General features: G+C 38.4%; 1 protein-coding gene across 4 annotated transcripts in view; it reads right to left on the reverse strand.

The window, feature by feature from the left end:
- Positions 1-567: 567 nt before the first annotated feature.
- Positions 568-18,709, reverse strand: part of LOC122645838 — a 64,858-nt gene continuing 46,716 nt past the window's right edge. Inside the window, exons 8-9 of one of the 4 annotated variants that reach the window (XM_043839223.1) lie at positions 823-1,235; positions 568-721 (exon numbers count right to left, since the gene is read on the reverse strand). In XM_043839223.1, the coding sequence (XP_043695158.1) occupies positions 1,069-1,235 (167 nt within the window). In that variant the 3' untranslated portion in view covers positions 568-721; positions 823-1,068. Of the gene's footprint in view, positions 722-818; positions 1,236-18,709 lie in introns of those variants that run through there. The other 3 variants (XM_043839224.1, XM_043839225.1, XM_043839226.1) reach the window with 3 other exon arrangements.

An 18,709-nucleotide genomic window follows, 5' to 3' on the forward strand; every position in this document is an offset into this window, starting at 1 on the left:
TGGAGAGAGAGAGAATTTGATTTCTTGGATTATTTAGTCTTAGGGGTTACAGACTTTTTATTTAAAGTCAAAACCCTAAGAACCCTACCCCTATTTAGACTCTCACTGGGAATCTACCAAAGAGGGAGGAAGAAACCCAACCACTTAAGTGGCTGATTCTCTCCACACCTAGCGGGTCGGGTCCAGCCTACCCTTTGTGGACGGCTTGGACCGGGCCTAGCCTCGTGTTCGATTTACAACCACTAATTTCATCCACAATAATAAGAATATCACATCGTACAGTTGGCTCTCCCTAAAATTTTTTAAAACAAAAACAAAAAAAAAAATCTTTTCTTATCTCAAATTATACATCCCCAAGAAGATAAGTATATAAAAAATATAACAAATATAAAAAATAAATATCCTCTAATATACAAAGTATCAAAATGATATCAATAAAGAAAATAAAAATAATGAAATAACAAAATTTTGCGTCCCAAGATTCCATACAAACTTTTAACATGTGCATCATTTTTCATCTTGATTTTTTGCTCCTTTTTTTTTTTGGTTGATGAAATTGATTTTTGCCTTTTGATATGGAGCTTAGAACATTGAAATTCACAACTTATTTACATCTTCCCATACCAGCTCTGGTCCAACTCGAAGGCTGGAGTATAGAAATCACCTACTTCTGGAAGATCTATACAACTTTGCCCTAAGAACAACCAAAATAATGAGGATCCTGCAAAAGAAATACAAAACTACTTCATCTCCATGCCAAGAATCCAATGCATGGAAAAAAATTGTATGCAAAAGAAGTAAATAGTAAATAGACCTACTCACATTCTGATCAATCATTCATAGCTCTCCTTCATGCATAATGTAGCCTTATAGATTCCAATCTAGAGCACATATAATTGCACTCAACCAAGAAATATCCAAGTATAGCAGTACTAAGAAGGTTTTCTAAGGCTAAGTAAGGCCATTGTCCTCTCAAAAAGGCAGGTGATCTAACTGCATGATCTACTGTATTTTCCTCATCTTTCTAGACTACAATAAGGTGATATTTACAGCTAGAAAATGAACGCATCATTTGACATTCACTGCAGCAGACATTTTCCTCAGCCTTTGAGAAATTTCTGAAAAGGATGGTCTCTCTGACGGATCAGAGCCCCAACAACTTTCCATCAAAGATTTCCATTCAGGGTCACACCACGTAGGAACTTGTGGACGCAATGTGTTGTTCACAATTCCCCCTACAGAGGTAACAGAAGCAACAAGGATGATCAAAGTGGTCAGTATAATGGACTAATAATAACTGTTGTATCAAAAAGGACCAGCCCATACATTCATATAGCAACAAGAAAAAGAAAAACATTAATTTTCTCATCAAGGTGTCACATTCTTTATTCATAATGCCAATAGTTTCTGCAGTGCAATACAATGGTCACCCACAAAACTTGTTCCATAAGAATTAGAGGAAAAGTTCGTCAAAAATATACCCAGTACCTAACCAAATTGAATCATTTTTTTTTTTCAAATTTAAGTTGGAATAAGGCATAGCTGAGTGAGTTGAGGAACAAAGCTTACATCTTTAGAAAGTATCGTGAAAAGTCACTACGCATACATTTTTAGATTCAAGCACCACAAATCCTGTTACTTCCTTTGTGCATCATACTCCTTTACTCTAGAAAATATGAAATTAAGGAGCCAGCTAAAAAGTAAACTTGGACACATGCGAATAAATAGCAATCCTATATTTGAACATATGTTTTCTCAATCAGAGGTAAGGGCTCCCTGTAGCACCTATGTTACAAAGGTATAGGAGTGACAAATGTTGGGATCGGATTTATCAACAATTAGGATCCTTCAGAAACCCAAGGGTAAGGACATAAGGACTTAACTAATCTGTATCCTCCCAACTGAATACAGTTGCATGGGCATATAATATATAATAATGAATAATCTCCTTTTTTGTCCAAGGGCGTGCTAACAAACATGCATGTGCGCAAACATAAACCAGATCGGTCCAGGCATACATGTTTGTGTGTGCCGTGTATAAGTCATTAATCAGTTTAAGTTTGTTTACATCAATGTACAAGATATGCATTAGCTTAGTTGGTCTGTTCAAGCTCGTTAAGTAGGTGGTCTTGCATTCAATCCAAGCTCAAAAACAGAAATATTTCTTTGCATTGAGTAGTCAAGGTAAGAGTTGTATTATTCATCTGTTACTAAGATTTATTAAAGAGGACTAGCTCATTTGTTCCTACAGCATCAAGAAATAGAAATGCATTATATTCTCATCAAGGCATTAACAAAATTTTCTGCGATATAATACAGTCAACTACAAAATTTTCCTTCAGTATTCATGGAAAAGCCATCCAACACAATGCTTCAAAACATCCTGCACACCCCAAAATGTTACCAGTATGTAACTAAGTTGAATAACTTACATTGCACATCGTCCCAAAAAGTGTTACGTGTTTTTTTAATAAGTTTGAAAGAGGATTAGTATAGCAGATCAATGATAATTAGGAATAATTTTTTTAATAAATATCTTGAAAAGTAACCAGGCAGACATTTTCAGATTTAAGCACCACAAATACCTTCACCTTTTTGGTGCATCATGTTCCTTCACTCTAAAATCTATGAAAAAATAATGTAACAGCTACAAATTCAACTTTGGCAAATGAATAATGGGAAATCTTGTATTATTGGTTAGGGCATCAAGAAGCATCTATGTTAAACAGGTGGGAATGCAGATGTAGGGAATGTAAGGACTTGACTAATATTTACATGGCAACGGTATACTGGTTTTTTTTTTGGGGGTGCAAAGAGTGCTTCCCACACATACTCATGCATACGTGCAAAATGAACCAAATCAGGGCCAATTATACATGCTTGTGTGTTATGTGGACGTCTATGATCAGCTTAAGTATATTTACAAGTATATAAAATTTGCAAGCTATAATTAGTTTAGTTGGCTGGTTCACTTTCTTGCCAAGCAGGTCGTCTAGTATTCCCACACATATGCATGCATGCAAAATGAACCAACCCAGGCCAATTATGCATGCTTGTGTTATGTGGACGTCTATGATCAGCTTAAGTATGTTTAGAAGTATATAAAATTTGCAAGCTATAATTAGTTTAATTGGCTCGTTTACTTTCTTGCCAAGCAGGAGGTCTAGTGTTCAAACCAGACTAAAAAAATATATATATACACTTTATTGAGTAGTAGGCTAGATGCTTCCTCACTTTATTGAGGGCGGGCCTTGGTGCAACGGTAAGGGTTGCTCCATTGTGACCAAGTGGTCACGGGTTCGAGTCTGGAAACAGCCTTTCTGCGAAAGCAGGGGTAAGGCTGCGTACATTATGACCCTTCTTAGACCCCGCAGTGGCGGGAGTTTCGCACACTGGGTACGCGCTTTTCTTTTCATAAGTTTTGTAATACGACCATTTGGTTTTCCTTGAGAACAATGACATGATCTTGGTTTTGAAACTACAGGTTGTAGGTAAGAATTATTTTTTCTTCTCTCTTAATCCTAGAGACTTTGCCCATACAAAAAAAAAAGGAGGATAACAATAAATATCATAATTGCTTAATTATGAATAATATCTTAAGTAAATGAAATAAAAATATAAAAACATTTACTTAAGTGATATTTGGCATAAATAAGGGCCAAACTTGGTTCAATACTACTAAGGTGCCAAATGCCTAGACCCCAAAAATTCTGCCTGGACGCCTAGACGACGCCGACAACTATGATAAATATACACTTCATAATCAAGTTATATGTAATAATCCATATGGAGCTGTATTAATATCTAATAAAGAAAACAAAGAGCAATATAATAAATGCAATTACGAAATTGCAAAATCACATTAGGAACAACTCCTAACATAATAATTTCCAATAAAGGAAACATTAGCAACAGAATAAGCAATTATGTACTAAAATCTACATTGCATAAGGTTAGGGTCAACTGGCGGGACATTTGCATAGACTCAAGTTTTGAGTTCTTGTAATAATTTGCAACAATGCCAGTCCACAATTTATGTTAGTATGTATCAGAATAATCGGTAAAAGCCCAATCCATAAAATTCATAAGAAATTGGAGCTGGATTGGCAGATATAACAAATATCCAATACCTAGAACCAGACTCATTTCATGTACAGGAGTACAGACTGATAAGAAGGATCCAAGCAACCATACTGATTCAGTTTTGGGCGATTGGTTGGAACTTTTTAGTTCATCAAATGGCCACCAAATATTATTCTTAACATATGTTTACACGGAAACCCATAAGAAGTAAACACCAAAGAATGAAGAACTTCAATAAGAAAGAAAACGAGGTGTAAAGGTACAGCATTGGTAGTTTGTCTTGAAGAACTTAACTAAGTAGAAAAATTGTATCTAGAGTATAGCAGATAGGATTTGACTTTATAATAGGTTGTTCTCTTGCGTATTAAATTGTGTAAACACGTCCATGGTTCAAAATCTCGCGATATTTCGGCTTAATTTCGTATATCTCGAGCTTACCGAGATGCGAAATCAGGTCGAAATGAAAAAATACTATATTTCGTTGATATCTCGTGAGATATCGACGATATCTCGATATCTCACGAGATATCGACGAAATATGGTATTTTGGCTTAAAGTGTCACGTGAAGGGGGGCTTTAATACAATATTTCGCAGATTTCGGTCCATATTTCGACCGAGAGCTGCATTTGCTAAGGAATTTCAGTCTTTTGCCTATTCTTCCACTCTTCCAAGCTCTCATCCAACACTCTAGCCATTGTTCAAGCACATTGTTGTCGGATTTTCGCCAGTAAACTCATCGGAGGGTCATCTAAGCTCATCATCCAAGCCTTTTTCCACTATTTAAGGTAAATTCTATTCCTCTAAAACTATTTTTTTGAAAAGACTATGTACAAATTTTGTTGGATGGTGATGATATTAATATATGTTAGACACCGGAGGCCGATCTATAGCCTCACGGTGTCGAAATTTTTTTTCCATATGTTTTTTTTTTTTTTTTTCTGGTTTTAAAAATTCATTTTCCTACAATTAAAATAGGAAATAATTAGGGGTAATATGACTTAGATGGTAATGAATTAAATATATGTTAGACACCAATGGCCGATCTACGGCTTCACGATGTCGGATTTATTTTTCTACTCTTAAATAATTATTTTAATTTTCAAAAATTAAGAAAAATATATATAAAAAAAATTAAAAAAAAAAACAGAAATAAATAAGGAAAAATATGAGTTTTAAGTTTAAAAAATAATGAAAAAATATGAAAGTTATTTCTATATGTTTTGAATTGCATTACATGTATATTATGTTTACTAATTTTTGGTTTTGTTGTGTTAGGTCAATACTTATATTAACATTATATATAAAAAATTGGTTTTAATTATGTGAAAAATATAAGGGTTAGGGGAAAACTATTAAAAAACTATGCAAGTGTATTAGTAATCTAAAAGTGTCAATTGAAGTGCATCTACATTAAATATTTTAATTATTTGTGTTACTTACATTGCAGTAAAAAAGTATCATTATAGCGGATCGTGATAGACAACGTGCGAAGGGCAAGCAAAAGGTGGGGGAAAGCAGTCAACAAAGGGGGCGGAGGGAACAAAGAGAACAGAGGGAACAAGAGAGACCTATCAGCCAGCATAGGGGTGACATTGCATGGTTACATGGCACTCCCATTGATGGGGATAAGAGAAAATCTATATGTAACTATTGTCACATGCAATTTATGGGAGGTGGGTCCAGTAGACTTAAACAACATCTGACTGGAGGATCTAAAGATGTTGTAGGTTGTCATATGGTCCCTACTGAAGTAGCCAGGGAGATTGGTGATAGTTTGAGGGGAAAGAAGAAGAGGAAGGCTGATAAGCAAAGGATAAGAGAACAACTTGAGGATACAGTGAGGAGTTCGATGGGAGGAGGAAGCCAATACAATATGAAGATGATGATGATGAGGACATTGCAGTACCTGATGACATACAAACAGCACATGAGGCTAGGGATTTTAGGCAGACTGTTTCAAAGAGTAGAGTAAGTTTTCAAGATGATCAGCAGAGACAAAGAGTAGGGGGTAGTGGAGGAGCTGGCAGTTCTGGAGGTCCTAGATCTTTGAATCCTTTTAGAAAATCACAAAGTGTGAGGGCAGCCCCAACACCTCTACCAGTACCAGTACCACCATCAACATCTGATCCTAAATTGCATAAGAAGAAAGGAAGCAGTCAACCCAGAATCAAAGGAGCATGGAAGAGGATGAAGGGAGTGGTTAAAGAATCCATAGCTAAGTGGATGCTATACCATACCATCCCAGCAAACACTACACAAGGCCCCCATTATGATACCATGATAGATACCATTGCAGCGGCTGGCTCAGGATTCAAGGGCCCCACCTCATATGAGGTAATGAATGTTTATCTACCTCAACAAAAGAGTGAGATTGATGAGTACATTAGTGAGATGAGGAATATGTGGGAGACATATGGGGTGACTATAATGCCAGATGGATGAACTGGGCCTACAAGAAAGTCCATCATCAATTTCATGGTTTATTGTGATGGGAGGACGGTGTTCCTCAAATGCGTGGATGCATCCAAAGAGATAAAGGATGCAAAATATATTTCTGATTGTTAAAGGAAGTAGTGAAAAAGATGTGGGTATTAAGAATGTTGTCCAGTTATTGTAACGACAATGGAAGTAACTTCAAGCTGGCCGGTGAGAAGATGATGAACAATAATCAGTACCGGCTCTTCTGGACTCCTTATGCAGCCCATTACATTGACTTAATGCTAAAAGATATGGGAAAGTTAAAGTTGGTGAAGACTGTGGTTGAAAGTGCAAAACAAGTCACCAACTTTGTATACAACCACTCCTATGCACTCAATCTATTGAGGGAAAAATGTGGGGGTGACTTGGTTAGGCCTAGCATCACAAGATTTGTCACCAACTACATTGCCCTCAAAAGCATTGAGACAAAGAAGGCCGGGCTGAGAAGCATGTTTGCCTTTGAGGAGTAGTTTGAATGGAAGGGTTCCAAGAGCGCAAATGGGAGGGAAGCACAAGCAACGATGTCATCGAGGACTTCGGACCAAACTAAGCAAAGTGGTGAAAGTTTTGGAGCCGTAGTTAAAGTTCTACATGTTGCCGACTCCGCTCGAAGGGCCCAACCATGCCGTCCTATATGCTGCAATAGACTTGATGAAAGATAGTATCTATAGTGTGGCTCATCGCAGTAGCAAACACTTCTTAGATATCATAAATGTTCGCTGGGAGAATCAACTTATGCATCCACTGCACAAGGCTGGTGAGTAAATTTGTTTTATGTTTACTAATTCATAGTATTATTATTTACTAATTACCTATGCATTTGACAATACCTCTATTCTATATGTCATATTTCAGCATACTACTTGAACCCTAAGTATCAATATAACAATAGGCTTGGGTTGGAAACTCAATTTATTGATGCTGTGAAACAAGTAGTGAAGAAGTTGGAGCCAGATGGTACACTACAAGCAATTTGCAACAATGAGGTGAGTTCATTTGGAAACTCAACTTATTGATGCTTTTAAATAAGTAGTGAAGAAGTACTTACTAATTTTCCACATGGGTGTAGATCAAGGTATTTAGGGATGCATTGGGAAGTCTTGGAACTGAGACTGCGATACAATGCAGAGCACGTGGTGATGCTGGTAATTCTTTTAAGTTTTAAATTACATATGTATTGAAATTTGAAAGTTGAAACAACATTTGACACATGTCTTTTTTGTTGTAAACTTGTAATGCAGCTGAATGGTGGGTGTTGTATGGGAATCGATGAAAACTTAAGAATAATAGCAATTAAAGTCCTTGCCCAAACATGTTCTCGCATCCTGGTTGTGAGAGGCGGAGTACCTTTCGCACTCATCCACTCCAAGAGGCGCAACAGATTGGGGTCTCAACGTTTATCTGACATGGTGTATGTGCACTACAACTTGAGGCTGAAACTGCAACACATACGCATGGGACATGAAGGACAGAGAGGCACCATTGATCTAGCTGACATCTTTCAAGTTGACTCAGACGATGAGGACCCTATTGTGGATTGGGTGAGGGATAGAGGTGAGCCAGTGTTGGATGAGGAGGGAGGTAGGCCCAACCCCATGATAGCTTCTGAGATTGGTGCTGATGTGGACAAGTATATGGCTGACGAGGGTCAGATACATGCAAGGGAAGCCTCACCCATACCATTCCAGCCCACTGGTTGCAATGTTGCTGATGATGAAGACTGGTCTAAGTCCTCAAATGATGATGATGGTGATGATGGTGGTGATGCTGGTGGTGGTAATGCTGGTGGTGGTGATGTTGGTGATGCAGGTGAAGAATTTGACGGCATGCGAGAGCGTTATGTGGTAAGCCAGGAGGCCCAGGATACGACATCTGTAGAGCCACTCCGATTCACTGGAGAGAATTTGATCATGCCACACAAGATACGGACCACGGAGCATGTGCCCCCGCACCCCCACCCTCAAGAGGCCCCCTACATACATACAACAGGAAGCGTAGGGGTCGACAAACACAGTTGCAACCTGATCACATGGACATTGATAACCTATCTAGCTCTGTTGGTGGTTTGAGTATGGGTGATAGGCAGGGAGGACCGACTGGACATTGGCGTGCCCCATCTTTTGACGCACATACCACTCCATTGGCATTGGATTATGGTGCATCACAACCTTACGGTGGATATGGATATGGATCATCATCATATGGGCAATTTAGTGGGGTAGGGGACTATGACTACGAGTCCCAGTCCAGGGGACATCTTGGATCATCTTTTGTAGATAACATCTTTGTATACCCTAGCGGACCTAGCTAACAACCTCACACCATACACGCACCAATGCCATCGCCTCTTGCGCCGGCGCCAACATCATATCACGGTGGATCATCTTCTTCACGGATTGGATCGATTGGTAACCCTAGTTTATATTCTAGGATAGGTTACCTACAGTATGTTGATGATTCCATTTACGTGACACTTGTGGATGACTAACCTCGTTTCTTCTCCGATTCTATACCGTGGTCCACATATGTCCTTCAAACAGAGAGCGATGGACGTCGACTCCAGCGAGGCATGAGTGGGATTGATCAAGGGAGGCACAGCAACTACTATTAGCAGTTTAGCACTTATAATGTGTAACTTAAGTTGTGATTCATTAATCTATGAACTTGTGAGTTATGACTTGCGAGTTGAGAGTCTTGTGACTTACTAACTTTGACACTTAGTGTATTGCCTTTAAGGCTTTAAGCGAGTTATTGAATATTATGGAGTTTATGAGAATCATGGTACTCATCAATGTGTATAGGCTTTAACTTGATATGTGATGAAGTTAAATACTATTATTAATTATTAACTGCCTAATCTATGTGTATTTAACTATTTATACATTTGGGTCGGCGACCGTATGTCAATCAAGGGTGCAAGCCCAAAACACCAATTTGAATTCACATTTTTACAATTTTATGGTTTAAATGTGTTTATTAAGCTTAAATAAGGCTGTCCATGATATTTCAGGCCTAGATATGGCCAAATACCCCCCGAGATGGACCCCCGAAATATTACAGAAAAAATGCAATATTTCGGTCATATTTCGCGATATTTCGGGTATCTCGGATATCTCGGTAGGCCCGAGATACCGAGATATCGCGAAATATTAAACCTTGAACACTACACGAAGATAATCATACAAAGGGGTGACAAATTTATGAATCAAAAAAATTGAGAGTTGTCTCCCTTAGGTTCATCATTGCATATCATTTATTTAACAATCGCTTGATCATAATTAGGTCTTGGATCATATCATTAGCTTTACTCTGGCTGTTGTACAGCCTACTGGCTACCGACATATCGTTCATTTATCCCAGACTGCATCACATAGAACAGCCACCAGCAAACTACGAATATGGCCCATAAGTTATTTCCCTACTAACATATTTAAAAGCAGAACCAATGGTATATAATATAGCCACTCCTGGGGATAACCTACAAGCTACAATTTCCTTCAGTCAACTGAGAAAAAAAAATCCAAACACCCTGTTAAATACTATTAATTTTCTGACAATTTACTCTTCATTTCTGTTAGGGACTTTAAAGTTTTTATGAAACATCTTACACGATCGAAGTCCTAACACCAATTTAAAGTCATAAAACTATAGCAAGTACCCAAAAAAATATATATTTATAGCACTGCCCTTTAATTTAGCATCTTCATGTCCATAGGATAACATTTATTTTCCACTCGATGAATCATATAAGTACAAATTAGGCACACCGAGAGGGTTATACTATTTCGATATGTTGAGTTTTGTGAAGTCTACATTAAATTTCCCTCATAAATCCACACGATTTCTCAGAATGTCATAATCAAAACTTCACATGCAAAAAATTTGAAGTGTTTTCAATGCTAGCCATGAATTTTCTGCAGAAAACACAATTCATAATGGATGGATGACATTAATCGATATAGTCATGTAACCAAAAATAAAACTACATCATAAAGTAAACAAGAAATAAACAAACTCAGAAGAGTTTGGTGAGAACCCTAGAAGGGTTTGAGTGCGAGACATACTCAGCATGGTTACTTCATCCATCTAAAGAATCCATGGAATAAAGACTCCCTTATTTCTCAAAGTTGACTTCTATGGAATTTATCATTAAATTTCCCATACAAGTCTACATTAATTTATGTTACAAATAAATAAAAAAAACAAAAAAAATATATATGTTACAAATAATAACAATACTTTCTATAAAGGGTGTTGTTTGTTTTTTCCTCCAGAATCAATAAGACGAAAATTGTAACACAAAATGGATTTAGAGTGTATAAGAGAGAATTTAAGTTAGAACTTTTTTGACGTGTCAATATCATAGAGGGACCAAGAAATTTTTGTACCAATGAAAATCAACAAATTTTTGAAAATATTGCAAAACAATTTGGAATATTTTTATTACCCTAAGAGTTCACATCATCACCTTGACAAAAATCAGGATAGTTTGCTGAAATGTCTAAAAATTACCCGCAAGTTTGAATCTTGATTACAAAACATTTCAAATAAGTTCATGAATGATCGCTCATTTATGGAGCTGTCCCCAAGAGAAATGCATTACTATCTGTTTCATATATAACACAAGCAGCTCATGGGTATCCTCAAGCTATCTTCTCTTACACCTCCATCAAAGCTAAGCGAATTAGCACTTTCTGGAAGGATTTCGCAAGCCGCAACAATAGAGTTTCCTTTTCATTTTCAGCTAAGGTTCTCATGAACATTTTAATAGGAATGGCATCTGAAGCCAAGGAGTTCACCATAAAATGTTCAAGGGAACTTAAAGGAACATAAGTGTAGATCACAACTGCTAGTTGCTAAGCCAAAAACACTAACACTCCCATGTCAGGAGAAACTAGCAAAGGTGAGACCGGGCAAGTCAGCCCCACAAAAAGTTACCCATTGACTTCAAAATACTCCTACATGGAGAAGGAAAATGATCCACAACTAGAGTTATGACAAATAAACAAAAGAAACTAACTTTATGAGAGCTTAGCCCACCAAGGACAGAATTTAGGACCAAACAGATGGTAACATGAATTGATAACTGACTCATGATTTGAGGTATGAATGAAGATACTTAATTTAAGAAACCAAATGTTATCCATAAAACATTGTGATACTGTGATGGTGACATGAATTGATAACTGACTAATAATTTATTATTAAGGCACAACTGAAGATACTTGTTGATTATTAATTGCATTTATTACTAAGCTGAACATATTGATGCATACACCATATTCCAAGATCATATTGTATATCAGCTTCTTGATACAGCATTCAGCATGACATTCCAAGCTAATGTAGTAAGAACATAATATCACTTGACACTCTCAAACATGTTACAACTTACAAGCAAAAAAAAATTACTGGTTTTCTGATATTAAACCTTATTTATTTAGTTTACTATTTTTATTTCTAGGGTTTGACGTTCAAACCTCAACATGGTTGTCAGGTCAAAAAAGTTAGTCTCTCTCTCTCTTGGTTTTCTGATATTAAACCTTAACTTATCTATTTAGTTTACTATTTTTATCTTTTATTTTTATTTCTAGGGTTTGACGTTCAAACCTCAACCATGGTTGTCAGGTTAAAACAGTTTTTTTCTCTCCCTTTCTCTCACATGCTGTTGATCAACATAAAACTCCATAACAGAATGACATAACAGGTTATTTATGTAAAAAATTGTTAATGGAGTAGGATTACCCTTTCAGCATGTTACAAGTTCCCACTCAACAAGCAGGATCGCAGGGCGCCACTTGTACCAGATCTGAGAGAAGGTTTAGAACTCAAAAACTACTTTTCAGATTTATGCAAATATCTGGTCAAGTGTAGGTCTGAAACAACAGTATTACTTTCCAAAAGTTGGATTAACTAGTTTTCAGATTTAGGTAAAAATCTGGTCGAGTGTAGGTCTGAAACAACAGTATTAATTTCCAAAAGTTGGAAGGAATCCAACGGTTGGATGAAGTTCTACAGGTACTCCTAAAAATAGAAACTTAAGAGTTCGCAGATTTAGTAACTCCTCAACACTCCAGATCCGTATGTCAAATCAGCACCCAAACCTGATCGACTTATCCCCTTGGAATAGAGAATAACATACCAAAATATCAGCCAAAGTTGATGGCTTGATGTTGCAGATCAGAGAGGCCAAACAGAATAGAAATGTAAGGGAAAACAGAGTATTGCAAGTACTGTTAGGACCTCAGGAAAATATTCTGTAACCAAGATCTATTATGCCCCTTTTGAAAAGTGATAATATGCCTTCAAACTGCCAGAGAAACAGCAGTGAACAAGTCTAAACAGAACTGTTTGCTTACTGAAATTATCAGAAACAGAAAAGAGAATTAGGTTAGAAGAAAGGATTGAAAAAAAATCAGAATCTAAGCTTTTGTGAATGGAAAAGAAGAAGAAGAAAGGATATGTTAGGCCTCTCACCTAGATATGGAGAAGGAATCCCACCAAGTTTGTCCTACTACATCCCACAGTAGAGCAGTTTTGAATCCCACAAAACGATGCTCTCTCTCACAGAACTCGCAAGCTAAAAAAAAGGGCATACCCAGTGCACAAGGCTCCCCCGCCAGTGCGGGGTCTGGGGAGGGTCATATGTACACAGCCTTACCCCTGTTTTCACATTGAGGCTGTTTCCAGACTCGAACCCGTGACCACTTGGTCACAATGGAGCAACCTTTAGCCTTTACTCGCAAGCTAAAGGCTAATTTAATTTCTCAAATCGTTCATAGTGGGTATGATCCCCCTACTCTTTATTTATAACCTCAATGAAATAGAAAAATTGAAAACCACACATGTGGAAGGAGGAATCCCTTGCAACATAAGTTCTCCAAAAATTAGAAACTCTTCTATAACTTAAACAAAATATAAACTATGGCCGGATTGTAGCATTTCTATCCAACCCTTCTAGAAACACTACTAACATAAAAAATATAACTTATTAAAATAGAAACTAACACTAATGCCATATGAGCCTTAAATCCCTAATATTTGGGCTTATAGAATTGGCCCATTACAATAGAAAACCCAAAAAATGTCAGCCCATGACTCATAGAACCCATTGGGCACTCAAAATTAAGCCTATTGGTCCATTCTTGGTCCAGTTCGTGGCTAAGTTTGCGGCTGGCCTTCTTGTTCTTTTGAACTGCATGGGAATGGCAATGGAGCCAATTAAAGCGGGTGCTCACCAAACTCCACCCTAATTGTTTGAGTAAGAAATGCTTCTTACAGATGCGCGTGCAGCAAAACCAACCAGGTATAGGGAATGGCATAACTGAGGCATAGCAAGACTCCTAAAATCTAAGTAGCCAGACAAGGTTATCTGCTCCAGGTTGGGTGCTTTGTGAAGGAAGACTACCCAGCCGAACAGGATGAAACTTAGCATGTTAAAATTTATGTAATAAGGGTACTTTAGGAACTAGTCTTTTGCCTAGTTGCTTTATATTGTATTTTCTCCTTTTTTACCTTTTTTTACTTTTTACCTCCCTAGAGAGGTGTATGATATTTCTTTCTTGTTATCAATGGATTAATATAAATGTGGTGGAGTAAACACCCGAACTCTTCCCTTCTCTATTCTCTTGTCTTCTTCTTCTCCTCCTCCACTTTTCCTCCTCCATCTTCTTCTCCTTCTCTTACTTACGTTTACTACCTAAAATCCAACTTGGTATTAAAGCTACCAGGTTTGAGAGTCGTATTTCTCTTCTTGCTTCTCTTTTTCCTCTCTTTGGAATCCTAGGGCACAAAGGATTCCAAGAAGGAGGCTGCTATGTGAAACACTTGAAGAAGTATGAAATAGGTTTCATATACAACATATTTGGAGATTTCAAGTTGATATTTGAGCTACCTCGAAGCCCACATGAAAGTTTATGTTAGGTACTTGACTAATACGCCAAAAGCTCCAAAGTTGATGGAACGTGTTAAATCAAGCTCTTTAACCTATCCCATACTAGGCTGGCCCAATCTAACGCCCATACACTAGAGTGGGCCCCATTAGGCACCTAGCAGACCACCACGCTTCTGTAGCTGTCGTCCTCGGCAGCTTCCACTCTAGCAGTAGGTCCTCGGCGGCTCTCTCTCTCTCTCTCCAAGTGTTTGGGCTTTGGAACGGACCACTAGAATCGCCCTAGAGTCCTTTTTATGCTCCATATGTCCTTATTTACTGATTGAAGAAGCTGTTGGAGCATAATCTCTTTTCGTGGGATCTGCCCGGTTAAGCCGATATTGTTTTTCTCTTTTTCTTGCATTTGGAATGCAATGCGTGATTTTCTTGATTGTGAAATGGTTATGCAATGCCATGTGTGGACTCTTGAGTTGGTATGAGTTGATGCTACCCTTTGGAGGGCTTATCTAAGTAGGGATTTATCAAGTTGGTGTTTGTTTTTCTTGGCTGGGATTCTTTTCTTGTATTGAATTGCATATTTGGGTTGAGTGTGTACTCCTCACTTGGTTTGGCTACCTTTGTTTATGGTTGAGTGCCTCTTTTTCTACACTATGCCTGATCCAGATGTCTCCGGGAGTGTTACAGCTGATTCACAACCCACTTTGGTAGCCCCTCAGTTAGACTTTGAGAACCCACATACACAGGTCTCCATTGTGAAGCTTGATAACACCAACTACTTGGACTGGGCTCACGCTATGAAGCTGTCCCTAAGGAGCAAAGGGAAACTTGGATATATTACTGGTACTATTACAACTCCAGAGCTCAGTGATCCTACCTATCAGAAATGGGAGACCGAAAATTCCACAGTCATGACTTGACTGATTTTCTCGATGAAGCCCGAGATTGGGAGAAGATTTATGCGAAAGGAAACTGCCAAGGCCATTTGGGATAGTGTCTCCAAGACCTTTGACAAGGTGGGTCACTCTGCCAAGGTCTACCAGCTTCTCTAAAAAATTATTACAATGCAGCAGGGTGACAAGACCATTTCTGAGTACTATAATACCTGTGTTGATCTCTGGGAGGAATATGACCACTACAGGGATCTTCAACTGACCAATCCAGAGGATGCAGCGAAGGTGTACCACACTCTTGAGAAGGAACGTGTCCTCATTTTACTAAATCCTGATTATGAACCAATCTGGATCCAGATCTTAGCCCGGTCTCCTCTTCCCTCTCTTGATGACGTCTGTGACTATTTAAAAAGTGAGGAGACCCAATGTGTGGCCATGGAACCAGCATCACCACTTGAGCAATCGGCTCTTCTAGTTCTCACAGAGACTTCCGTGGTGATAGTAGAGGGCCTACCTGTGGGGAAGATAGAGACACATTCTGATGCGATCATTGTGGGAGATCTGGGCATACTAAAGAGAAGTGTTGGACTCTTCATGATAGTCCTCCTAGTACACGTGGTGGCCATAGAGGAGGTGCTAGAGCACACTCTGTGATGACTGAGGCAAATGCTAAGGAGTGTCCACCTAGCACACAGGACGATTCCACCTTGGTAAATGCAATGTTTCGTATGGTCATGTCATATCTAGGCATTTCATCTTTTACACCTACAGTGGCACATTCCTCATCATCCTCAACTCTGCACGTCTCCACATCCGCTCCTATTGCAGCCCTGTCTTAGGTCATTGACTCTGGTGCCACTGACCATATGACTGGTACGTCTCACTATTATGATTCTTATACCATTTGTTCTGGTAGGGATAAGGTTAGGGTAGCTGATGGCTCCCTTTCCTCCATTTCTGGTAAGGGCAGCATTCCTGTTACATTGTCCATTTCTCTTGATTCCGTCCTTCACGTCCCTAACCTTGTTGCTAATCTTGTATCTGTGAGTTTTTTAACTAAATCCTTTAACTATTATCTTTTTTTTCCTTCTTACTGTCTTTTTCAGGATTTGGTGACGAAGAGGATTATTGGCAGTGGGCGTGAGGAGAAAGGCCTCTACCTTTTTTAACCTTTTTCCACAGCTCAAACCTTTGTGTGTGGACGTAATGATAGTAGCTCTATGGATTCTGTTATGTTATGGCATCGTTGTCTTGGTCATCCATCATTTGTTATAATGAGGAAACAATCACCTCATTTATTTTCTTCTTTTGCTTCTTCTCATGTTTTTCAATGTGAACCATGTATGTTTGCCAAACATTGTCGTTCATCTTATCGATATCAGGGTAATAGATCTGTTGTCCCTTTCCATATTGTGCATACGGATGTTTGGGGACCCTATCCTACTACCTCTTTATTTGGCTATTGTTATTTTGTTTCATTTGTTGATGACTTTTCTCGCACTACTTTGAATGTTTTGATGAAGCATAAAAGTGATGTTTGTGCTACATTTAAGAATTTTTATCAAATTATCCTTACTCAATTTGATACTTGAATCAAAATTGTTCGTTCTAATAAAGAGGGAGGGGAGGAATACATGTTTAGTGACCTCCAAACCTTCTTTTTTAATAACGGCATTATCCATCAGCTAGCATGTATTGACACACCCCAACAAAATGGGGTCGCTGAGAGGAAAAATTGCCATTTATTGGAGGTCACCCGTAGTCTTTTACTTGGCATGCATGATCCTAACACTTTCTGCTCTAATGCCCTTCTCACTACTTCCTTTCTCGTAAATTGTATGCCTACCAAACTCCTTGGTTACAAATCTCACTTGGAAACCTAGTCGTCATAGATCTCTGCTTTCTCCATTCCTCCCAAAGTCTCTGGATGTGTTTGTTATGTTCATGTTAACAAACCCTCTCGAACTAAACTTGACCCCAAAGCTCTCAAATGCCTCTTTCTTGGGTATTCTTCTACGAACAAAGGCTTCAAATGTTATCACCCTTCCTCTCATCGATGTCTTCTCTCCAAAGATGTCACCTTCCTTGAATTTGTAGCCTTCTTTACCTCTCCTCAGTATCCCCTTTAGGGGAAGAATTGTGGGAGTGACTAGGCTGTTGATAATATTACCTTTCTTTCTTCTCTACCTATTTCTCCTTTTATGCTTGCATGACATTGGGAAACACAAAGAAGTGGATGTGGTTGATATTGATGATCAATCAGGTGTTGATGCTAGCAATGAAAAAGAGGTAGTATTATTGTAAGAAAGGGAAAAAAGAGCTTGTACTAATCCTATAGCCCAGTTTGTTTCCTATGATGCTCTTTCTCCTACAAGTCTTGCCTTTATTGCTACTCTCTCTTCTGTTTCTATTCCAAAGAATGTCACTAAGGCTATGTCTGACCCAAAGTGGAAGCAAGCTATGTTTTAGAAGATAATGGTACATGAGAAGAATACCGTGGGGGGTATTCTGGACTTTTTTCCTCTTTATTTATTTAGTTGTTTGTATGTGGTTTAATCCCACATTGCTCATGTACATATGTTTATACTTTTATTACTCTTATAAATAAAGAGGTGTTTGGGGTGACTCAAATCATCCAAGCCTTTCCCTAATTTCAAATCTCTCTACATGGTATCAAAGCTGATTTCAAATTAGGGACCAACCCCATCGATTTTTTTTTCTCCTTCTTCTCTCCTCCATCGTTTTTTCCTTCTTCTCCCTCCTTGTTTCTCCTTTGTTCTCCCTTTTTTCCTAAGGGCAGCACTACAAGAGGTGCCTCTGCCTCTGCTGGAACAATGATGAAGACCTGAACCATCTCTTCTTTGATTGTCCTACTGCAGCTGCAATATGGAAGGGTGTGCTCCTTAAATGCTGGCCTGTCCGAAGGCGTATTCTTCCCTTCGCTAGAGAATGGATTTGGATTGATATGACCTTCGCTGGCTCCTCTACTTGTGACACGGTCGGGAAGATGGCTTTCTGTGCTACTCTCAACCATATTTGGATGGAGCGTAATTTGAGAAAATGGACTTCCATCTCTTGGCCTTTCCAAAAGATTTGGGATTCCATTTCTTTTGAAATTAAAACAAAACTATCCTTACTTCCCCCCTCTACTTGTAAAGACACCCATAGGAACAGGACCATTGTTCAGTCCTGGGGTCTCTCAAATGTCTCCTTGGTTGCTCCGGCTAATGCTTAGGCTGGCTGGTTGGGCTCTTCCTCTTTAGGGCCTTTTGTAATTTCTTCTCTTCTTCTTTTGGTATTGAAATTCTTATTCACACAAAAAAAAAGAGGTGGTCGTATGACTTAGGTGCTGCCCCTCCCAACCTC

Source organism: Telopea speciosissima, chromosome 11 (assembly GCF_018873765.1).
Source record: "Telopea speciosissima isolate NSW1024214 ecotype Mountain lineage chromosome 11, Tspe_v1, whole genome shotgun sequence".
Classification (NCBI taxonomy): Eukaryota; Viridiplantae; Streptophyta; class Magnoliopsida; order Proteales; family Proteaceae; genus Telopea; species Telopea speciosissima.